This window comes from Metopolophium dirhodum, chromosome 1, assembly GCF_019925205.1.
Source record: "Metopolophium dirhodum isolate CAU chromosome 1, ASM1992520v1, whole genome shotgun sequence".
Taxonomy (NCBI): domain Eukaryota; kingdom Metazoa; phylum Arthropoda; class Insecta; order Hemiptera; family Aphididae; genus Metopolophium; species Metopolophium dirhodum.
Window position 1 is genome coordinate 77,390,094 of NC_083560.1, and position 26,078 is coordinate 77,416,171.

Genomic DNA, 26,078 nt, shown 5'->3' on the forward strand with positions numbered 1-26,078 from the left:
TAGAAATCAATTTACCAAAATTAGTAAATGATCAAAAATATGCTTTTAATGTTATTACAGAAAGCGTAATGAATCATCAAGAAAGAGTTTTTTTTTTAGATGCTCCGGGTGGTACAGGAAAAAAATTCCTAATTAATTTGTTGTTGGCTCAAATTAGATCCTCAGGTAAAGTTGCATTAGCAGTAGCTTCATCTGGTATAGCAGCAACTCTCCTTAGTGGCGGCAGAACTGCTCACTCGACTTTCAAGTTACCGTTAAATGTATTATTTGATACAGAATACGTTTGTCCGATTCGTAAAAATGGCCCTCTTGGAAAAATTCTTCAAGAAACCTCATTCGTTGAGTGGGATGAGTGTACAATGAGTCACAGATCACATATCGAAGCAATTGATCGAACATTAAAATATCTTAGGTGTAATAATAAGTTTATGGGTGGCATAACATTTGTTTTCGCTGGTGATTTCCGTCAAACCTTACCAGTAATCCCTAAAGGTACTCGAGCCGATGTCATTAATGCTTGCTTAAAATCTTCCCCTATATGGAACTATGTTGAAAAACTTTATTTGCAAACAAACATGAGAGTTTATTTATGCGGAGGGGACGATATTTTTCCAGCACAGTTGTTGAAAATTGGAAATGGAACTTTAGAAAATGAAAATGGTTACATTTCTGTCGATCACACGATTGGACGGGTGGTCAATAACGTGGAAGAGTTGATTTCTTCAGTTTATCCTGACATTTTTAATCTGTCCAATAAATCTTATCAGTGGTTATGTGAAAGAGCTATTATCTCTCCAAGAAATGTAACAGCAGAAGAAATTAATGATATCATCCTTCTAAAATTCGATGGACACTCACGTGAATGTCTATCTATTGATACAGTTACATCAACAGATGATGCTATTCATTATCCACAAGAATTTCTTAATTCTCTTTCTCCTTCGGGATTTCCTCCTCATAAACTAAAATTAAAAATTGGTGCTCCAATTACATTATTACGTATTCTTCAACCACCGAACTTATGTAACGATACACAATTACAAATAAAATCGTTGCGAAATAATATTATAGAAGCCGTAATTCTTACAGGGCCAGCGAAAGGAGAAATTGCATTTATTCCAAGAATTCCCATGATTCCCTCTGACTTGCCGTTTTCTTTCAAACGGCTTCAATTCCCGGTTAAAGTTTCTTTTGCGATTACCATAAACAAAGCACAAGGTCAAACATTCAAGTACGTTGGCGTAGATCTTCGTACAGAGTGCTTTTCACATGGGCAATTATACGTGGCATTTTCTCGAACTGGAGACCCGAATCATCTTATGATTTTAATTTCAACAGGAAATATAACAAAAAACATCATATACTCAGAAGTCTTATAAAATTCTTATTTTAATTGTTTTTATTTCTTCATCAACTTCAATCAAATTCTTTATCAACCATAAATTATTTCTTTTTTATCTGTATTTATTTTTATCATTTATAACGCTAGAAAAATTTCAATCCGTTTTCATTAACCGTTTTTTATATTTACTTGCCGATCACATTAAACAATAATATTTGAATAAAAAATTCTACATATCATGGTCCGAAGGCAAAATAAACAACCAATCACGGGCGAAGCTGTGACGGGTCGGCTAGTAATATATAAAAATAAATGATATAAAATATAATTATTATTATAACAATAAACAGTAAGACAGTTGACATACGTTGGCCAACAATTTTTGAAGAAAATCTCAAACTAGAATTATAAAATATGTAGGTACCTCTATTTGTAGGTATATAATATTTTGCTTGTTGGAAAATTAATAAATTATTATTATTATTACTATTTATTAAAAATTTTATATAACCTAAGGCCTAGTAGCCAATGTTTTTATGTTCAATAAAAAAAAAAAAAAAAATTAAAGAAATATGCATATGAAAAAAAAACATTAATGTTTAAATAAGAATTTTTATTTTATTTCGAAATAAAAAAGAAACTCGTTCATTTTCCAAAGAAACGAATTCTTTTTTTTTTAAAGAACTTTCAAAACACTAACATTGATAAAAATAATGTAGGTATTGTTATATTTTAAATATAACTGGTATAAGGTATTAGAATATTTATGTTTGAACAAAATTAAATCAATTTTTGCACACAACATACTAAACGACAACTAAAAATTACTAAAGTATAATATTATTTGTTTTTTAACATTATTATTAATATAAAAAATCAATGTGATAAGATTGATAAAATTAAAACTTTATTTTGAGTTTGTATTTTTAAAAATGGATACTGAATAGTTTCAATTTAACATTAATTAACAACAATATACGAAAAATATACTAAATAAATGACAAAACATACGATTAGTGAAGTACAGTATTGAATTTTTTCAACAATTTATGTATTTTTGTCAATATGCTGCCCTATGTGAACTGTTACATTTGTAGAGCTGAAACATAAACGGCAATCATCCAATTTCTTTTCAATTAAATCCACGCGTTCTTCAATATTAGAAAAATAACAAAAATGCTATAGTTTTGAAATAAATTAACCGATTTATAGAAGAAATGGAGAGAAAAAAATACTTAGAAAGAAAAAAAAAATAATAACCGAGACATAAATCACATTAATTAGGTATCTATTAACCTTGATAGGACATAATATAATACAGCTTGATAACGGACAATAATTACTATGTGACCATAATTTATATCCAGCACCACGGTCGTGGCGCGAGCTAAGTAAAAAAAATATTAAAGCGGTGCTGCGGAGAATGATAATGTAATTATTATCATCTCGAAGCAGGAGTTTCCCATTTAGTGAACATTTTGGTGTTTTTTTATCCGGACCTACACCAAACTAATTATCTACTAAATCAATTAATAACTAACTAATTGGAAACAATCAGACAACTGTACGGTTGATGTTTTGGAAAAATCATTAAAATCGTACAGTTTGAAATTAAGTTATTAAAGGAAAAATGCAAACTTTTTAATGATAAATTATAGTAACATCTGGAATCACGGCGGCCGCATATCGCGTTGTCGTGCTGGCCGATTCCCCCACTCCATTTCGTGTACGCGACACATTTCATTATTGCTAATAATTCATGACCACCGACGTACATAATAATATTACGTATGTACGTCCGTGTCCGTGATAATATTATCTTAAATCGTGGTCCGTGTTCACGACCACGGTTATCTACTCTAAGTGAACACGGTGTGTAGATAGCCGTGTTACTGACTATTTAATATTTATTATTTATTTAATTTCGTTATCGACTATAGGTATTATAAAATCACCTTATACCTTAAATTTGCTATATTTTATTTAATGTAATTTGTTAAATTGTAATTATTACTACCTAGTATTGGTGTATTAGTGTGTTATTACTGTGTTCGCACCTCGCCTACAATAATATATTGGTATTATTTAATAATAAATATGCCAATTCAAGTTTACAAACAAAGAATAAAAAATATATTATAGGCGAACAGGACGGTACAGTTTCAGGTATCTAATGGTATAATTGGTTTTTATTTTTCGTTCATTTTAGATTCTGAGTGAAACGATGAATGTATTGATTTTACAATGATGTGTGTTTTTTTTTTTATTTTTTTTATTTTTTTATTTTTGTGTCTGTGTACACGATAAGTAGTCGAAATAATTCGATTTTCGACTTCAGTATCTTGTTCGATGGGAGAGTGAATATCGTTGGTGCATTGGGGAGGTCAAAATTTTAATTTCCCAGTAGTTTTCAATAGCGATGTGAAAAACAAAAGAAAAATTAAGGAAAAACGGGAATTTTTACGCAAAATCGATTTTGGTTATTGGTGTAACTCTAAAACAAATGACCGTAGATGCATGAAATTTTCACTGGTTGTTTATATTTGCATTTTCTATACACAATACAATTTTGAAAATAATTTGACTTTTTTTGAACTGTTTACGGACATTGTCAGTTTTCAGTTTTTTTAAATTTTTTTTCTATAAATATCAATAAAATTTTATTTGTTGGGTAAAAAAGCTTGAAAATTTAATAGAAGGCTCCTAGGTTATTGTTTCAAAGGCAGATGAAAAAAATTAAAAATCCTTACTCACAGTTTTTTTTTATACACGTTTAAAGTTCAAATCTTGAAAAAATACGGAAAAATCACGAAAATTTGCAAATTATTTTGAGTTAGAAATTCATAAAAAATTTTCTTTTTAAATCTAAGATTTTAAAATCTAATACAAGATTCCTCATAAGTTTGTCTAACTTTATCAAAAAAAAAATTTCTACAAGAAACTTAAATTAAATTTTTATGAGCGTCTGAAATTTATATTTTTACAACATTTGATATTTACTCGATTTCTCATGTAACAATTTTCTTATTTTATTGTAATTAAAAAACGAATGACTGTAGATACTTGAAAATTTCACTGAATGTTCATATTAGCATTTTCTATACACCATAAAATGTTGAAAATATTTTGACTCTTTTTGAGCTTTTTACGGACATTGTCAGTTTTCAATTTTTTTAGTTTTTTTTTCTATAAATATCAATAAATTTTTATTTGTTTGGTAAAAAAGCGTGAAAATTTAATATAAGGCTCCTAATATATCGTTCTAATAGCAGTTGAAAAATATTAAAAATACATTAGCACAATTTTTTTTTATAAGCATTTAAAGTTCAAATTTTGACAACATTTATCAAATTTATAATTTATTAATTATTTTGTGGTTAAAAATGTATAAAATGTTTAACTTTTATAGCTAAAGATTGAAAATTTAAAACAAGGCTCCGAGTAAATAGGTTATATATAAATTACTTTATTCACAATAATATCATCAAATATACTTGGTAAAATCATAGGCTGACTGACCGTTTTCGCTCAGAATCGTTTTTCTTATACAATGATATTATATCATTGAATTCAAATTTAACACCATCCATTACAGTGACCCACTTGTAACCTACTGTACAGCAGAGCGACATCCACTTATCCACCTTTTTAGTGTATGTATTTATTTTTTACCCGAAATGACGATGTCATCGAACGTTGATAACAATAAGTCAATAACATACCGTATAATATACTCTATTATTGTTGTTACGTCTGGATATAATCAATTTAATAGCATTAATGTTCGTAATATTATATCCTCGGATGTATACAGCGTGTTCCTTCAATATACAGAATGATTGAAAAATATAAAATTATTTTCATCACTAATTATTGAATTTATTTTTGAAATAAAAATTATTACGAGCAGTACCTACTATCAGTATTTATATTTTATTTACGTCTACTCTTTAATTATTTATAACAATAAGATTAATTACTATCAATTAAATTCAGAGGATATGTACAGATTGCAGATTACTGGAAAGTCAAATTAATTTTTATGAACGTTTGGAAATTAGAATATTTATGCATATAATAACGATTTTTCATCAAACCTTCGAAAGAATATCATATTTTGTAGTAATTAAATTTAGAATAAGTATATTATAGGTTAGGTCACCGCCGCAGTGCAGTTATTACGGATCCGGTAACCGCAATTAAACGTTATTACGTCGTTCGTTATTGAACCGGATGAAGAAATTCGTTCGGCGCATGTTTTGCTGTGCATAATATAATAAAGTCCGTAGCATAGAAAATTATACAGTTAATAATGTCCAAACGTGGGCAGCTAAAATGAAAACTTTATAAGTATACATACATAACAAGGTGGCGTCTACCGTCTGCAAAATCGTGATGACTTGCACGAATATAAGTAAACGTTTTTGCCATACTTGTTTTTATTTGATATTTTATTATTCATTAACGCCACCACGGTATTGTAAAATTAATTTATGTGGCTTGTGAAAATTGTGACTATATTATACAGGTAGGTATTTTCGTTTTTTTTGTAGCAGTGTATGCGATACGCATAATATGTCCCAATGTTGTCACCCTGCCGCCCCGCCGCCGAAAACTGTGTGAACGAACTTTGTACTCCAGAACACTGAGATAGATAAGAATATACTGGAGCGCGGACTCACCCGTGTTTGTATGTTACGAAAAACGGGCCGTCTCATCAGCCGCTACCCCCACCACCGTATGACATGAAATTGAGCTCCCATAAAAATAACATTGAAAGACTACACATTTTAACTTAACATAACTTTGGGATAAATGGTAGTATTGCGTTAACTTTGGTACCAACTTTTTTGTGTTCATGTGGACTTCAAATTTATATACATATTATAATTATAATTTATATACATATATATTTATTTAATTTACCAAAAATAAAAATTATATGAACAACATTTTTATTAATGAAAAAATAAACATTTTTCTTGGTTTTATATATAAAAGTAAGGTAATTACACAAACATAATATTCATTAATACATAAATTTATTAAGTACATAAAAAGATTTATACATTTTCAAATAATACTAATTTGGAAAGCTGAACCCTTAAAGAAGATTTATTTTTTTGTACTTCACGAATATTGTACTCTTTTTGATAGTGACGCATTCTTATATTCATAAAATGTTTACAAATAGCTTTAAATAATGTGTATTCATGACTAGGAGTACCAAGATCAACATTGATAGGATGGAATCCAGTAAAAAAGAAATTTTTACTTTTAGTTAGTATGCTTCTCTTAGCACACTCAAAAATATACATTTTTATGTAATGCTTTTTCCTTTACAACAATAATTTGAAATGCTTTTTCTAAATGTTGAACAATCAAAGAAATAGCCTTTGAAACAATAAACAGTTTTCCTCTATTAACAGAAGAAGTAAATGTTAAACTGTTTGTATAACTATGATCAGATTGATGTTCTGTTAATGCTTCAATACAAAAAGTACAGGAAATTTTATTTACCAAGTTTCGAATAATATATCCCGAAATATAAATCTAAAATATCAGTAGTATATTCTCCTAACTGTAAATTGTTAAGTTGATCTATATATGTTTGAATTTCACTTTCATCATCATCAAATTTTGTTTCTTCCTGTACACTCCTTACACTTCTTTTATCAGAGCGAAATTCTAAAATGTCATCTTCAAGTGCATCGAAATCACAACAGTTACCACTCTCAACAGTTATATTTCTTGTAAATAATAGCTGCCTCAAAGTATGTTTAAACTGAATGCAATTAGGATTATTGTTGCATCCACCTCTACAACGTACACAGGCAAAAAAAAGTTCTATATGATCTTGAGAAGCTTTATATGTGAAGACAAATATTAAAGGGTTCTGATTTGTATACAATAGTTTATAAGACATTTCCAAGGTACTTTTCATGTCAACAATAAATCCTAAGACAAACATTTTCCTACCACTTAAATAAACAGGGGATTCCTCAATCATTAATGTTTTTAAATAATCAATGGTATTATTAAATACTGACTCAATAGTCTTAATGTTACTAACATTAATTGGACTTTTGTGCCCTTTTGCAAAGGGAATTCTAAAATTTAATATATCAAACAGTCTGTCAATTTGTCTTATAAAGTAAACAGTTGATTCACTTTTTTGAAATGATATTTCTCCTTCTTTTGTAGATACTCAATCGCATCTGCCACACCGCTGCTTAAGGACTGTGCTGCTAATTTGACCTTCATAATAAGGCCATCATGATCAATATGTTTAAAGCATTTTTTATCAGCCAAAGAGTTTCTTACTAGCTTTAACATATGGCATGCATCAAACAAAGCATTACATTCTAACTTACCACCAACAGTAAATTTACTACTAAGATTACTTTCATTAACATTAAAATCGCACCCCAATTTTTTGAAGCACTGTACATTTGATGATACCCCATCGCAAGTAACACTCCATATTCATATAACAAAAGAATAATGTTTTTGAAAAGTCTTTCATAATTTTGGAATAGCGTACAGCATTTTTACCAAGCGTTCTGCATTTTGGTTCATGCAATAATATATGTAATGGGTACCCATCAAATCTGTCATCTAACTGCGACACTATCTCATCGGATGAAGGGCTATTTTTTTTTACATTAATTATAAGACCTTTCAAGGACTTAATTTTCAAATTCCGTCGATGCAAACGCTGTTGCAAATTTTTGATTTTTTGTCTTAATTTTTGTTTTGTTGGAGAAGTTATTTCACATTGTACACTTTTGTCTGTCAAATTCTAAAAAAAAATTTAAGCGAGCATTGCAATAAGTATATCTAATAACTATAGTACATATGATTATAAGAATAGGACAAAGTAATTAATAAAGAAGTACACACCTCAACCACAGGTGGACAATTATTAACCATGTCTTCTTTATCTGCCATTGATGTGGTGCTACACGTTAATGAATTAGGTTTTAAATTGTATTTTTCAGTTAAATAAACAGTAAATACGATAATTATAACATTAAATTTAATTTAAAAAAAAAAATTTAATTGTTCATAAAAACTTACTTCATTTCTGTTAAGCAGACGGCGTTTAACAGGCATTTTTTCTTGTAAATACTTAGGAAAACCATTGAATATTCTAGGATAAGCGTCTTCTTTCAACAGTCTCACACTTGCTGTAGGGCGAATTTGATAGTCCTCAGGTATGAAATGTTCACTGCATATAAAAGAGTATTTTGTAGGAATGAAATCTTTTCTTTTGATCATTTTCACCCATTTTTGTAGTAACTCTGGTTTGTTGAGTGGAAATCTAAATATTAAAATTAGGGTTTCAATTGGATACTAATTTATATTTTATTACAACAGTAATAGAAGCTATTAATTGCAATAAATAGCATGAATTTAAATTAAAAATATATTTACCATGACTACTTATATTAAATTTAAAATGTTACAACAAAATAATACTCACCTATGGAATTGAATAGATTTTAATTTACTTTCTTTGCTCCACCTGTTGGTACATGCAAAAGCCGAACATGACAAATCCATTTTAATTCCTGTATGGAGAGCAACTTAATGTCTCAATCCTTTAATTACTTTATATAGGTAATTACATAAAACAAAACAAATACTTAATACAGTGAATACTAAAATATACTGCACGTCTGCAACCATAGCATAGGTCGTAATATACAAACATTTTTTGCCATACAGGAGTGGGGGTAATGTCAAACGCGACGGCTCGTTTTTTTTTTTTTTTTTTTTTTTTTTATTAAAAGAATAATTACAATCTATACAAACATTTTATACAATAAGTAATTTTTTTGATGGAGAATAGCGTTGATATAATAGAGAGGGAAGGTACTCAGTAGTACTCAGTAGTGCCGTTTTTACGGCCGAGTCCGCGCTCTAGTATATTCTTATCTATCTCAGTGCTCCAGAAGAAGGGGACGGTACCGTCGTGGTCAAGCCGACGGCCTCTAACACCCGCCGCAATACACTGTCTCCGAGCCGTCTAGGCAATTTTCCCGTTCCAGTGCGCTACCCACAGACTTCTATACTATAGATAAGGTACTCGCGTTATCGGTTGAAGCATTATCAACGCATGGTCGCCATTTTGTTGGTTGGCAAAACATTATAATAATTTTCGTATTATGCACAGTAAAGTGTATCTGATGGTTCATCATTTAAGTATTTTGTAAATGTAAATGCATTACATTTAAGCTGATTTTTATGTTACATTAATTATAGTAATTATGCCAGTATCTTGTGTGGCATATGGATGTACCAATAGGTATAAATCCGGTCAAAATATTCATTTTTTTCGGTAAGTTCAATTATATGTATTTAAAATTAAATAAACGATTTGGTACCTATAATCATAATTTGTAATACATAAATGCAATAGTTTCTATGAATCATTGATATCTGTTATATTATACTAATTTTATAAAATTCTTCTGTATTTCATTATTTTACAGATTTCCTTTGAATAATGAAAATGTAAACCAAAAGTGGATTATTGCATTGAGACGAAAAAATTTTATACCATCCCAATGGAGTCGTATATGCAGTATTCATTTTATTGACAGTGATTATGAAATAAGACCTGGTACCACTAAACCTAACCTTTAGTGGAGTATTTACTCAACCTCACAGATATCAAGGGAGTACCAATTTATCTGACTCCACGCAAAACCTTTATTATTGGTAAGTAATATATTAAAAATGTATGTATTTTAAATTCCATAATGCTCCGGAAATCTCCAAAAAATGATACTATAATTTACATTTTTAGGGCTTGCAATAGCAATTAAAGCAATGTTCAGCTTAGCAGATGAAATTTTTCAAATTACCCAGTATAAATACATTTTAACTTACAAATTTTCACAAGACCATCTGGAAATGTTTTTTTCAAAAATCAGACAACGTTTTGGAAATAATAACAATCCAAATGCCCTTGAATTAAAAACTGCTATGAAACAAATCCTGCTGAAGAACTCCATAACATCATCATATGCTGCTAATTGTATAGCTTTGGACAACACAGGCACAGAAAGCGTGTTTGAAATACGTTGGGCAAAGAAAAAAGTTGAAAGTTTGGAAGAAGAGGAAGAAATACAAGATTTATTCCCCAGTATGAACAATACATTTGATATTGTTAAAGACAACATTTTGTATTATATTTCTGGGTTTATTGTTAGATGTTTGTTGAAAAAAGTTGATTGTCAAACATGTGCTAATAGTATGTTGGAAACATTATCTGAACACAATTATAACCATAAATATTCTCACTCTATATTAGTTAATGTCAAAAATAGAGGAGGGTTGATTAAAAGTTCAATTAATGTAATTAAAATAGTTAGAGTTATTGAAAATACCTTAATTCAATTAACTTTAGGTCTAAGTAGATTAAATATACCAGGTTTAAGTAACAAAATTTTTCTTGCTGTAAAAAATTATGTATATAGTAGTAATATTTTTAAAGATCTAAATTGTGACAATGATGGTTTTTTAGAAAACCATAGATTAAATTTGGTAACCTTAATTTCTAAACAATATTTAAAAATTAGATTACATCACTTGTCTAATTTAAAAACAATTTGTAATGTCAGTAAACGACGTTTACTTACTAAATTAATTATTTTTAATCACCAGTAGTACTTATTAAACACTTATATTGTTTGTAAACTTGTATTATTTTATTATCTTATTTTATCGCTATATATTATAATTTAACACAATATCAAAATTGTATGAATCTTCTTGAAAATCATAAAATCGATTTTATTGATAAATCAAACCTACGTGAATAATACCTACTTTTTACTTTAAAACTTCTAAAATAAAATAAAACTAATGTTACTTTATTCAAGTACGATTACCAAGTTGAAAAAAGTTACCAACTTGTGTAGATTAGTAAAATTAAAACATTTTATTTATTATTTATTAGTATTTTGTGTTGTAATAATATTATAGTGAATATGACTTTTTTGCCAACCAACAAAATGGCGGATGTGTGATAAGCGCTCAACAGCTGGGCTTCACCGCTCCCACTGTTAAATTCTCCGAGTACCTTATCTATAGTATAGAAGTCTGTGGCGCTACCGCTGTTAATACGCCATTTTTTTATATGTTCCGTGCATCCGAGCCGTGCTCTGTCTCTAACTCGTCGCGAACGCCAGTTTTCGCGTTACGAGCACCGGCCCTTGTGCCAAATCACGGTTCATGGTGGTACCTACCGTCTCCCGTTCGAATCGTCGTAGTGCGAACTCGAGCCGTGGTCAACCACGTAATCCACGTGTTTGTCGTCGGAGCCGTTCGCGCTTTCGTGTCGCGCCGCCCGTTGTGCAACTGGTGCGATCCCGCGATCCGAACACCGTTGTTTTGTTTTGTCGCCCGCCCGTCCTACGCAGTGCGAACCGTGGCATTTTAAGTTATTGACGTTTGTGCCGCGTTATACGCCGCGACAGCAGACGTCCGCGCGTGACGGGACTTGAGTTACCTACCACCGTAAGTACTCATTTCGGGCACGCATTGTCCCGTTTTGATTACCTACACATCATCGTTCGATCATCAGCCGCGCGTAAGCGGTGTCGTCGATCTCGTCGACGTGAGTGCAAGTGTCGCACGCCAGGTCGTCGCCCGCAGCCGTGCCACCGTCGTCTTGGGTCAACAGCAGCGTCATCGTCGCGGTATCAGTTCCGCGCTCGTATCAGGTCGTACACACGATTGTTTATATTGTTGTTTTTTACTCGTATTTTTTCTCATTATTATTACTTTCATCGATTTATTCTGCCGATCGTATTGTGGTCGTGCGTATTTGTTATTACTTATTACTAACCTTAGCAGTTAAAATTTATTTTACTTTGCAGAACATTTCAATAAAACGCTCTGTACCTTTTATCACCACAAAACATTGTTGTTAATATTTGACCTCACACTCCTCAGAATTAGCATACTACTTAAATGCAATATTTTGAACCATCCTATATTATACAGTCCACTCTCCCCTCCCCACCCACTCTATTGAGAGGTTCACCGACGAGGTAATTCACACACGACGCGCTACGTGTAGGCCGCCCTCCGCGCACGCTAGCGGGTACACGCGTCGTCGGGCTTGATGTGCAGATGTCGCACAACAACTGATGGGGAACTTTTTCTTCAGTACGATAGTGGGTCCAATTATTCTAAATTTATTTTAATATTTGCAACAAACAGAAATTTTGAATTAATGGAAAATAGTGAAAACTGGTTTTGTGATGGAACATTTTCTAGTGCTCCTTCAATATTTTCCCAATTATACACGATTCATGGAATACATTATTCAAACGTTATTCCTTCTGTTTATGTAGTACTGCCTGACAAAAAAGAGGAAACTAATAAACGATTTTTTCGAGCTGTTAAATCGATTAATCTTAAGATGCATTAGTTGTGATTTGTTATGTCAAAACAGTTAGTGTTTTGAAAAGAAACATTCTTGGAGAATTTAAATACCCAAACAATTCTGCGATTGATATTACTTGAAAAGAACGCATAAAGTAATTGTAATCCATCCTACAAAACATTCGTATACATTTATTTAACACTATTCAAATATATAATATTAAATAAATTAATATACTTGAAATTTATTTACTAAATGTATTAGGTAACTTATAAATGAGGTAGGTAAATATAATAAGGATTTTTTTTTACAAATTAAGGTTAATTACTATCAATTATAATGGAAATCGAACTTACTTTTGATCTTCTTACTTCTGATGAAGGATGAACTTTAATAAAAATCGAACTTGTGATATTATAATTTATATTATAATATATTATAATCACTACAAATAACCCACGTGGACAACGAAAATTATACAACTGAGAGCGTTAAACCGCGTTCGTGTGACACGAATTTACCGCGCGGTAGTTTTAACGCGGTAGCTACCGCGCGGTACAACAGCGATAGTGTGACGCGACCCTCTAAGTTTATTTCTGAAAGCCTATTATTATTATTATTTAAATTATTGAGATAAATTATTTGTGAATTATTTATTAGGTCTTATATTTAATAAGAATTAAAAAAATTAAAAAAACATTAAAAATCATGACACTATCAATTGTTTATACTACCTATCAATTGTCGCGCGATCTATTGTCAACTATCTATTGTCGCGCAATCAATTGACCACTGTCAATTGACATGGATCCTTCTAGTTTATACTCATGCGGTGCATAATAAATCAATCAATTTTATCATTCAATATTTATAAATCAATATTTTCAGTATAATATACAAAAATATAAGTCATTTAATTTAAATTAAAATATAGAATAATTATGATTAATAATTGTTTTTTTTTTTGTAGAGCATATTTTAGCATAACTGTAGGTATACAATATACATACATTATTGGTCTTGAGGGCATATAATTGTCAGCCCTAGTGATTGTACCTTTTGATGACTACCTACAGTAACTTATTGTCAAAATGTTATTTGATAAGACGTAATTGGACCATTACTGTCACTAGTCACGTGTATTCACCGCTGGGTTCAACCTACGCTGAATTAAGCTGATCCACAATTAGATTGAACATAATATTTTATTTGAAGATAAAACTCAATCGTTATTCCAGACTTGTGAGTTGTTAATAAAATATATGTTATTTATATTATACAACTTTAAATGTTTAAATTGTAATGATAAGTTAGCAAAATAACTAGTAATGTTAATATTTTATACACCAGTATATTTTTTGTAAATTCATAAAATATATTATTCCTATACATTAATGTTAATACATTTTTATACTTTATATGTACTTATTCTATGCATCATATATTTAAATAAAAAAAAATAATAATTTAAATGGACTGATTAACACTTTTAATATAATATTAGTATATAGCATATGTTCCTTGGTTTTTGTAAATATTATACATTTTTAAAATACAGTTAAAGATCATATTAAATAAAATAACATTTCTATAAAACCAACTAGTTTTTTATTTATTCTGTAAAGGTGGATTGGTTACAGATGTGGTATCTTGAATCGGTTGCAGATTGTAATATTTCATGCACCACTTTGTTTTAGTCCAGTATTCCTTAGCTACAAATAATAATAATTTTAATTAAAATTTGTTTTTTTTTGTTGCGTCAAGTTAAATTAATCAAACCATTTTTAAGCCATTTGCAAGGTTTTTATATTACTGAAGTAGTTTAAAAATTAGAAAGAAGTGAAAATTAACCTTGAACGTAACATCATATTCTTAGAATATCTTTGGTACTTTTTTAAATGATTACTGATTGTTTAGTTTTATGCCAGCACAATGAAAAAAATTGTGTCCGTACAAATGCGAATTGAATAAAGTGATAAACTAAAACTTGTTTAGGTGTAATGTAGCAATAGTAAAAAACTGTCTTTGACCCCAGAAAAAAGGCTACCGTATATAAGGGTCGTTTTTCGTTATGAAATGATTCATTGCAGAATTCAAATTCAACACAAATTTTACATTGGCTTTCTCAATGATGAAATAAACTCAAAGTAAAAGTAGTGTTACCTACTTTCCTATTTTTTTTTTGGTTTCAAAATACTTTTTGAAACAGGAAAATGTTGTTACAATATTTAGGGTAGTTTCTGGTATACATTTTATGAATTGCCATCCGACTGTATGCGAGTTTCCTCCGAACGCATAATAATATGATATAATATTATGTATTGAATAATAAACACTTTTAAGTTCGCCTGTTTAACTATTCAATTATATGTTATTCGTTTTCCTTTTGGTTATATTTTGTAAAGGACTCCGGTCCGTTAAACTAAGCTAAATAATGTTTATTCATTGCTGCTATTAAATAAATAAATGTAAGTATCAGACTTGGTGTATATGTTATGGGCCAAGTAGGAAATCGGGCTTTGTTATGCAATGGCTGAACATTTTGGGCAATGCAATAATACCATTTTAATACTCAATTTTTTTATACATTGGTAGGGCGTAGTACAAGATAGCCGGGACAAAGTGTACCCCACCTGGATTTGAGTGGGCAAACTGTGGTGTTCTCAGTGGGGTGGGGGAGGTTAGGGGTTATATCCCTCACGTCTTTTTTTACCGACCAACAGAAAACAACTTATTAGTTATTACGGGTGTTTAGAGTCATTGATTTTTCTAAATTATTAATTTTATCCGTTGAGTCAACAAGCTTGAAATTTAATACGAGGCTCCTAATATATTCTTACAATGGCAGTTGAAAAATATTAAAAAAAGTCTCAATTTTTATTATTAGCATTTAGTTCAAATTTTGATAAATTATGTAAAAATCACGAAAATGTGCAAATTATTTTGAGTTGGAAATTCATACAATTTTTTTTCTAACTATCTAATAATTGATAATTTAATACAAGATTCCTCATAAGTTTGTCGACCTTTATCAAAAAAAAAAAATGTTTACCGGAAAATCAAATTAAATTTTTATGAGAGTCTGAAGTTCAAATTTTAACATCATTGGATTCACTCGATTTCCCATGTATTGATTTTCTTATATTGATTTTTTTTTTTATATAATATATAAGATATATCAATAAATTTTTATTTTTTTGGTCAAAAATTGAGAAAATATAATACACGGTTCCTAATATATTTTTACAATAGCAGTTGAAATATATTAAAAACAAGTAAATTTTTATTTTTAAATATTTAAAGTTTTAATTTCGACAAAATGTATTAAACTTAAAATTTAAAAAGTGGGTAAGTGGATGTCACTCTGTTGTACAGTAGGTTACAAGTGGGTCAATTTATAATGGATTAACACATAGTGTATTGCGCATTTCTGTGAACACTATAATAATTACAAATATTATAGGTAATATAGATAATATTTCATTATCTAATCATAAAACCCCTAACTAATTCTATACGGAAGGCAACTAGTCCCAAAATTCTTGGGAGGCCTCGCGTATATAATTATGAACTACCTGGTCATCGGAGAAAACTAATGTATATTAGCCTTTTTATTTGCGATAAGGATGGGAGGCAATTCGTATATTTTGGGAGGCAACTAGTATGCACTGAAAATAGAAACAGATAAAAATTAAGAATTTAATAATTTATTATTATTTTACTAATTAATTGAAAATAAATAAATATCATTTATTCATTATAAGTTTGCACAATTATACAAACATTTATTCTGGAATTGTAACTCTTTAAACAGCGTTAGCAAGTAGCCTTGTTTCGATTCTATAACAAAGAAAATTGTTAAATTTTTAATAATTTGAATTATAATATATTTTAACTTTAGGTGAACGACAATATATTACATTATTTAAAATAGGTATTAGTTATGAACAAAGCAAGGATTATCATATATTAAAAGAACCAAATTATGTAAATATATTAAATAAAAAAAGGAAAACACAGGGGTGGAAATTTCATATGTTCGATGTCCAAACGGGTGAGATCTGTCTTGAAAAATATCCCATTTATTCCGCAATGGATATCTCCGATTGAATGTAAGGTGTTTTAAATCAGTATTTGTATTTAATACACTGTGCATTTTATCTTTAACTGCCAGTCCCAATGATACTACCCCGTCCTGAACCGCGTCCTGAACGCATGGTTATGGATATTTGTTTAAAATTATCATTACCGTGGACTAATATTGACAATCGTTTTCCTAGGTCATAAAACTCGATAATCTAACTTATGTCGACCAAATAATTAAATTTCCTGAAATATATTAATTTGTGGACGTATACTATTGGAAACAAGAAATTGTCACAAAACTAGAAAATTATGTATATTTAGTTTACAAATATAATCGTATTCCTATATTATTCAAATTGTGTAAATATGTAGGGAAAAATGAATTTATTGAGAAAAATGTAAAACTATGTAGGTAATATTATGTATTTATCATTTATTACAAATCATTTGAAACAAATTTATCACTTACTCAAATTAAATTATTTAATCACGGTAAAAATTAGATTTTTCATATGAACTTCTCTTTACATATGACTTAAATGAATTTTAATTTAGAAAAAAATCATCATGATTTTTAATCAATATTATTAAATCACAGAACTAGAAAAATAGCTGCATATTATTTTTATGTTATAAATACATTTTTCAAATTTTTAATTTGGAAAAATTATGTAAAAATTATATACCTGGCCATAACATCAATTGTTCTGTAATGACAGCAAAAAAATTCGTTACTAAATAATGATTTACGTAAGATGAGGTTAGATTATTTTTAATCTATCCCCAATCATCACAGTCTACACAGTACAATATAATTAACATACCATGAACTATTTTACTGCCATTCTCAGTAAAATTGAGAAAAGCTACAAAATAAAATAAAAAAGTGTAAATTATAAATATTGTCTAAGTCTTCCAAGCAACACGTGATAACTCAGACGATTGTAAAACATTTTTATGCTGCAAAGTGAAAATTAAAAACTGGCTTTGTTTCTGTATTGAAATTTGTAGAAATTTGATCTGTATTAATGTTTATTAGTAAAGCATAATTAATTTAATAAATCAATTGAAGTTAAATAGGTACATGTATTCTATAATAATGTTCTTACTTAAATGAAATGATATAATGACATTTTCGTACGTATTTTCTAAGATTTAATAAATACAAACTCATATTAATATTTTATTACATTTTATTTGTACTTATATTATTTTAAGATTTAAATTTTATATAATTTATTATATATAATACAAACGCCAATCAGCTTTTACATATAAATAGTATGAAATAATACATAGAAAGGTAATTATTATAACATCATAATGGCATGAGTGTAATAGACAAAAAAATGTTAATACATTTAAAAATAAACAAATCACATTCAAATTATAGCAATATATGGCCTATATATCAACATTATTATCATTTAAGCTACGGATGGTTCTAACAAAAGGATCATTCGATAGTTAGAATGGAAACTTATGATGTGAAAGGTGTCAGGGGATCTAGTATGGACGGCTGGAACTCTATGATAAGCCATAGCCATGCACAAGGAGATGTGGTGCATCGGTATAACTCTGAATAAAATTTTAATAAAAAATTGTGATCAGCCCTTAGACGCCTGTCCTCGAGAGAACAAAGATTTAGCGTATTAATGACTGGTAGATAAAAAAATTCAGGATGATCAATTTTTAGTAAGAGGTGATTCTACACTCGTACAACTAATTTTATTTTAATTAGGAAATATGGATTCCAAATGATCAAGTCATAGTCAAGAATTTAAGAGCGGAATAAATAGTTATTAAACAGGATGCTGAGGTCAAATTATTAGTATGGTGACGTAGGAACCAAATAAGTCTAAGGCCTTAGAAGTGATTATTCAATATGAGGTCTAAAGGAAAGTGAAAAATATATATAATACCTAGATTCTTTATCTGGGAGACTCGATTTAAGGGTAAATCATTATAGGTATAAGTGTAATCAGCAAGATTTCATGATTTAGAAACTGTATTACTTTACACTTGGCATAGTTTATTCGTTTATGGTAATAGATTTATAATAATTTAATACCAATAGCGTGGCACCAGTTAACAAGACTATTGAACGATGACTGAAGGAATACACAATCAATATTGGAAGATATAAGGGAAAAGTTTCTCATCATCTTTGAAATGGTTGTATACTAATGGTTGCTATGGGCTATAGGAATTAAGAATAATATTTATTTATTACTAGCTGTGTCCCGCGTTTTCCACCCCTATGGATAGTTGTTTGCAAATAGTATGGCTGTTACTCGTGCAGTGAGCATACGATTTGTTTATTTTATAACTATATATATCGGTCAAGTGGGTAATTATAAAATTACCTTAAAATGAAACCTATTGCCTGGTTCAGTATGTACTCTTTCATTTAAAAAAAAATCAAGAAAATCGGATGAGTAGTTTCAGAGTACATTTGACACAAAGATTCCATTTCCACATATAGCGTATATTTAGCACGTAAATATATGAATATATAAGTATAGATATATTTAGATTGTTGAATTTTACTTCTATAAATAATTCATTTGTATACGGCGATAAAACACACACAAAAGAAAAAAGTCAGGTTAGGTTAGATTGATACCTAAAGGTTCTATAGACACTAACGCGATCGGTAACGGGAATACCCGAAATACCCCATGCAATTATACGTAAGTAGATTAGCATTGTTTTGATTTTTCAAAAAATTTATAAGTACTTATTTTTTATTAACAAAAGTGGTACAAAAATCTTCAGCAGACTGTCAGATAAAACAGTAAAAAATTTGGTGACGATACGTTGTACAGTGTGTATTTGTATGCGTTACAAAAAATCGGGACATGCTTTTAGTATAGATTAGGGTAACATATTGAAGAAGTTTCTGATTTGAATTTTACCGCAGAACAAATTGGACAAACAATGGTCATATCTCCAATCAAAACCTTAAAACTTAGCCTTATTTTCTTATTTCTTAGCCTTTAGCTGACTCCAAATTAATAACCCCTCGTTGGCATCGCTGCAAAAACATGTATTTAATTTCTTCTTCAACTATATTGTTCCTAGATAAGCGCACCCTTTTGGTACCATTTGTGGAGCGGCCAAGGTTTAATTTCCTCGTTTTATTTTAATAAAATTCTTCAAAATTACCAACTAAAACCATATTTATTAGAAACCTTAGAATAAATAAAATAATATTAGCACCACTGTTTTATATTTGACATCCAGATTTTCTACTTTCCCGGTGGATTTTCCTAAAATTTTCTTTCATAAAAACCTTCATTCGTTTCTATCAGTGGAAGTTACGATCAGAAGAGTACATCCACTTACGTGACGCCAACGCAACTGTAGCAGGCGCGGCCAAAATTGGTTGCTTGACTATTCTCTCAGCTTGTTGGAAGACCAATGATGCATTCAATCGCGAATTTCAACGAGAGCAATAATATGATCTAGACGAGCTGGCTGAAAAAGTCCTAACAAATGTAGTTCCAAGATCCTTTAAAAATATACACACTTGATTTCATTTAAACCTTGAGGGCAAGTCACTTAAAAAATATGTTCAAAGAGTCTAAGGAACATAACATGAAATGACGTGAGGAGGGTGGCCCACCAGTGTGGGTACCCTCTAACTTTGGGTATTTTAATATTTATATAATAATATTTATATATTTATATATTTATATATTTAATATTTTATATATTATAATAAAAAATGTATTTTTAACGTCTATTATAATATACCTTTACTATATGTTTGGTTTATTGAATCTGTTTAAAGAATAATATTTCACAAATTTAATACTTACATCACCAGAATTATTAATGTTTCAATTTATCAATGATATTCTGTCCTGGATCTCTTAAACATTTGTGGCAAGATTCTACTTTAGATTTTATAAACATTTAATAGAATTACAATGATCTTCAAAACTATTGCATTCTTATATAGGTAGATTTGTTGTATCGTACCAAAGATTAAAAGTCACAGAATCAAATTTTAAATATCTAAAAATTGAAAATGAATAGAGGATAGCATTATAGATAAAACCTTAGTAATACTTTTAAATTTTAAATTTTTATAGAACGCAAAAAATGGGGGAAAACTAAATTTATGTATTACGATGTTAACTAGGTACTTATACATTTCTGAGGCAATCGCCTGCTGATTATAAATGTTTTATCGAATTATTGGTATAACATTTTTTTTTAAAATAAATTTGTCATTTATTATAATAATAATTATAATATACTTGCAGTCATGTAGGATCCTTGCTGCTTAAAATTAAAAATTGTACAAATGTAATATTGATGGTTAAATTATTATTAATGAATAATATTTTAAACAATTAAAATAAAATCGTTAAAACTTTTATAATACAGTTTGATCAATATAATGTTCATCTTTCACTTAAAAAATTGAGTATAGTCCCAGGTTGGATTTAGGAGATGGTATTTTTTTTAACATGGTACAAATTTCTTACTCTATAAACTTACTCAGTTTACATATTGAATCTTAAGATACCTTTTTGATTTTAATAACGAATATCGGTAAATCCATTTTTATTGCACATCTAGATCATTTGAGGAACTATTAGTACAAAATTAAAGTTCGTATGTTTTGTAGTTTTAGATGTAAAGACTGACCGTATATTTTGTGTACCTATGTGTGTGTTCTTTTATTAGTTACAATGTTACATCTTACGAATTTCTGAGACAGTCCATAGTTATAACTATTCGATTCAGTTGTAAAAGATTTTTACATAATTTATAAATATACACAAATAAATAATAATAATATACTTGCCTTCACCATTCTTATTTGGTAGTACTACAATTTAAAAAAATAATATTTTATACATTTTATATTGACATAAACACAAAAAAAATATTATTAAAATATAATAAATCACTTTCTACATTTAATGAAATCTTAAATAAATGCCTTATGAAAATCAATAAAAATAAAATAGAAGCCATGATAGTTAGTAAAGAAAGCAAAGCACCTGTCGTTAACAACTTGATTATCAAAAAATTAATCAACTACTATAATACAAATATTAAGGAGTACATGAATCAATGGCACTAGATGTTCGGTAGAAATGAAATATCGAATAGCGAATGCAAAATGAAAGTCTACTCAGAAATGACAACTACTCATGAATAATAATCTTAGTCTAAGGACCTGGAAAATCTTTGTAAAAGTTACCTACATTTGGAGTATTCTGTTGTATGGTAGAAACAAAAAAAAGTTAGGGGCAATAGGAATATGGACCTGGAGAAGACTAGCTGGATTGAAAAGAAAAGTAATTCAGACATTTTCCAAACAATAGGTGAAATGAAAATACTACTCTCTAGTATTAGATCGAGGAATGGTAAACTTATGGGACAGCTAATAAAATGGGCGGATCCATTTTCCTCCACATTATTTTAGACTGATATTATGTCTATTTTCCTCCAATATTTTAGCCATTATTGTAGTATTACATTCCGTATTATACAGATGGAGTAAGACTAGGATCCAGGGCTTGCTAACGTTATAATAACGTTATATTTGACAAATACGATTGAAATTTGTAAACGTTATTATAATGGAAAGCAATAATAAAAAATAATTAAATACCGCAAAACAAAGCATAACAATTAACAAAATATATTATCTATACTACTTTATAAAATACAGTCGGTTTTTTTTAATTATTTGGGACCAAGCGTCAATGTCCCAAAAAACTCCAGTTGAAGCTGTAGATAGAACGATGCGAGACTTGCGTAATAATAATAGTCCTATCGGTGGCTGCACAGTATTGTTCTCTGGAGACTTGCCTGTGATTGCAAGAGGCACAAGAGCTGATGAAGTAAACGCGTCTTTGAAAAGATCCTACTTATATAAATATATTAGAACTTAAAACTATTTAAGATAATATAACTTGTGTGAAAGATTTACTTTTAATAGGCAAAGCGAATTCCAAGCAACGAATGATAAAATAAATATTAAAAGTTTCTGTAATTTAGTACCCACTATAACAACATTGATTCATAACGTGTACCTGAACTTTCAAAATATATCTTCTAAATCAGTGTTTCTTAACCTGGGTTCCGCGAAGATCACTTGAGGGTTCCGCGAAAGTGCTGTGCTTTGTTTTTATCAAAATATTAAAAATAGAAAAAAGCTAGAATTCTAGAGGCAGCTAGTGGAAAACCCGTTAGACGTGCACAATATATTGTATGAGATATTATCATATTGTTAATGAGGGCAACGACGATGGCATGACAGTATCGAATAATTATTTATAACCACATGTTATCGTATATTATTATAAAATTTTATTTTACGAAGTATAATATTACCAATATTGTACTTCAGTACGTATTTGTCCATTCGTAGTTGTCCGTTAACCGTTGTTCGTCAGTTGTGTGTGGCAATTTGTTAAAATATGAGTAAACAAAAGAAGTTGGATTTCTTTTTAAAAAATCCAAATACTAGTGTTATTACTACTGCTGAGGAACCAACACCATCAACGAGTGATGTCACATCTTCGTTGGAACCAAAACCGAAGAAACCGAAAATTCGTAAGTTCGATCCCTCATACCTAGGATTCGGATTTACATATAAAGATGATTGCCCTCAATGCGTTATTTGCTCGGAAATTTTAACTAATAGTTCTATGGCTCCAGCAAAACTTCTAAGACATTTGGAAACAAAACACCAGCAGTATAAGAGTAAGTCAATCGATTTTTTTAAAAGAAAAGAGAGTGAATTGAAAGCTCAGAAGACACTAATTCGAAATACGGGAGCTGAAAATGTGTTAGCCCTTAAAGCGTCATTTTTGATATCACTTCGCATTGCAAAATCAAAAAAAAATTTTACCATAGAAGAAGACTTAATTATGCCTTGCATGGTCGATGCCAACCTTACACTTTTTGGAGATAAATCTGCTAAAAAAATAAAAACAATACCTCTTTCTAATGATACAGTTTCAAATCGCATAACTATGATGAGCGATGATGTTCATCAGCAACTTATAAGAAAAATAAAAAGGTCAAAGCTCTATGCTCTTCAATTAGATGAGTCGACTGATATTACTGATAAAGCACTGCTACTTATTTATACTCGGTATGTGGACTGGGACGAAAAAGAAATCAAAGAAAAATTCTTGAACTGCTTGGAACTGAAGAAACATACAACTGGCGCTGAAATTTTTTCTGCATTGTCTGATTGTTTCTTAAGTACAGATTTAAAGATGTCAGACTGTATCTCAATTTGTACTGATGGCGCGGCTAATATGACTGGTAGGCATCCAGGACTAGTCGCAAAAATGAAACAAGTAGCTCCAAATATACAAAGCACACATTGTATGATACACCGAGAAATGTTCGCAAGTAAAAGAATGAGTGCCGAGTTTAATCAAGTACTAACAACAGCTGTCAAAACAGTAAATTTTATTAAGTCCAGCTCTCTTAATTCACGACTGCTTGCAATGTTGTGTGATGAAATGGGATCCGCACATAGAACGCTATTATTGCATGCGGAAGTTCGCTGGCTTTCGAGAGGTCGGATATTAAAAAGACTGTGTGAACTTAGAGAAGAAATAATAATATTTTTATCAAGCAAAAATTGTGACCTGGTTCAGTACTTCAAAGACATAGATTGGAACATGAAATTATGTTATCTTGCAGACATATTTCAACTTTTGAATGAGCCTAACCTGTCTCTTCAAGGAACACAGAAAACCATGTTTCACAGTTACAGTAAAATAGAAGGGCAAAAGAAAAAAATTTAAGCTGTGGATCACAAGAATTAAAAACAACTGTTTTGAAATGTTCAGCACCTTAATGGAGTTCATGAGTGGGGTGAACGAGAATAATGAAGATTACAGTATTACTCAACTTAAACTGATTATTGTTAATCATTTGAATATGTTGTCCCTTAAATTTGAAGATTATTTCCCTTCAAATCAAGACCCAAGAGATGGTTTCTTATGGATTTTGGATCCATTCAGTGCCAATAGCTCAACAAATACTCTATCTACGAATGAAGAGGATATGTTGGCAGATCTTTCCTCAGACGTCACGTTGAAAAACTTAAAAAACAATTCATCTCTAGATAAATTTTGGATAGAAGTTCACAGCGAATATGAGGTATTAAGTGAAAAGGCGTTGGGAGTCCTACTTCCTTTTCCTTCAACATACTTATGTGAAAGTGGATTCTCGGCAGTCACTGCAACCAAGACTAAATATCGAAATAGATTGAATGTGATGCCGACGCTAAGACTTTCATTAACAAACCTTACTCCAGATATTGATAACATATGCAGTCATATTCAAGCGCAACCATCCCATTAGGTTTCATGCAATAATTGTATTATTATTTTTTCTGTTATTACAATCTAATATAAATTTAATCTAATCAAAATATATAATATAATGTTACTTCTCAATATAATCTAAAATCTAAATTCTAAATAAATAATTCAATTGTATTTTGCTGTATTTAGTATTTTAATCACTAAAGTTTAGTGCATTGCGAATGTTGCCACTTATCGCCATGTTTTGTGTACCCTTCTTTTTTAAAGATATTTTAAGAGGGGTTCCGCATGGAAAAAATATTATTGTCTGGTGTTCCGTGATATCAAAAAGGTTAAGAAACACTGTTCTAAATCACTGAAACGGTTTCAAGAAAGGGCTATTTTGTTACCAATAAATGAGGAAGTCAACAAATTAAATGATTTGATTCTATCTAGGTTTGACGCACAATCACAAATGTTCTATTCAGTTGATACAGTTTTAGAAAAGGAGGATGCAGTCCATTTCCCAACTAAATTTCTTAACTCTTTAACGCCTTCTGGAGTCCCACCACATACAATGATTTGAAAAACAGGGGCACCTATTATTTTAATGAAAATTTGAGCGCACTCACAATTTGCACCGGTACAAGACTACAAATCAAAAAATTGAGAAGTTCATTGCTCGAGTGCATAATCTTAACGGGTTGTGGTAATGGAAAAACTGTTTTAATACCAAGAATACCAATTATTGTACCCTTCGATTTACCTTTTAAGTTTAGACGTATTCAATTTCCCGTTAAATTAGCATTTGCAATGATTAAAAATAAAGCACAGAGACAAACACTTAACGTTGCTGGAAAAGATCTATGCGTCCAATGTTTTTCTCACGGTCAACATTACTATACGTCGCCCTGTCACGTGTGACATCCTAATTTAATTTGTTTTT

The 26,078-nt window shown here is 29.8% G+C and overlaps 3 protein-coding genes across 3 annotated transcripts; all 3 read left to right on the forward strand.

The window, feature by feature from the left end:
• The first annotated feature begins 359 nt into the window (after window positions 1-359).
• LOC132941883 (uncharacterized) lies at window positions 360-1,389 on the forward strand. Its single transcript, XM_061010109.1, has one exon. The coding sequence runs from the start codon at window positions 360-362 to the stop codon at window positions 1,377-1,379; it is 1,020 nt and encodes a 339-aa protein (XP_060866092.1). The 3' UTR covers window positions 1,380-1,389.
• An 8,248-nt stretch (window positions 1,390-9,637) lies between these two features.
• Window positions 9,638-10,766, forward strand: LOC132941892 (uncharacterized). Its single transcript, XM_061010122.1, has 4 exons — window positions 9,638-9,686; window positions 9,995-10,069; window positions 10,158-10,708; window positions 10,761-10,766. The coding sequence occupies exons 1-4, from the start codon at window positions 9,638-9,640 to the stop codon at window positions 10,764-10,766; spliced, it is 681 nt and encodes a 226-aa protein (XP_060866105.1).
• A 12,515-nt stretch (window positions 10,767-23,281) lies between these two features.
• LOC132941900 (SCAN domain-containing protein 3-like) lies at window positions 23,282-24,628 on the forward strand. Its single transcript, XM_061010134.1, has one exon. The coding sequence runs from the start codon at window positions 23,282-23,284 to the stop codon at window positions 24,626-24,628; it is 1,347 nt and encodes a 448-aa protein (XP_060866117.1).
• The last annotated feature ends 1,450 nt before the right edge of the window (window positions 24,629-26,078 follow it).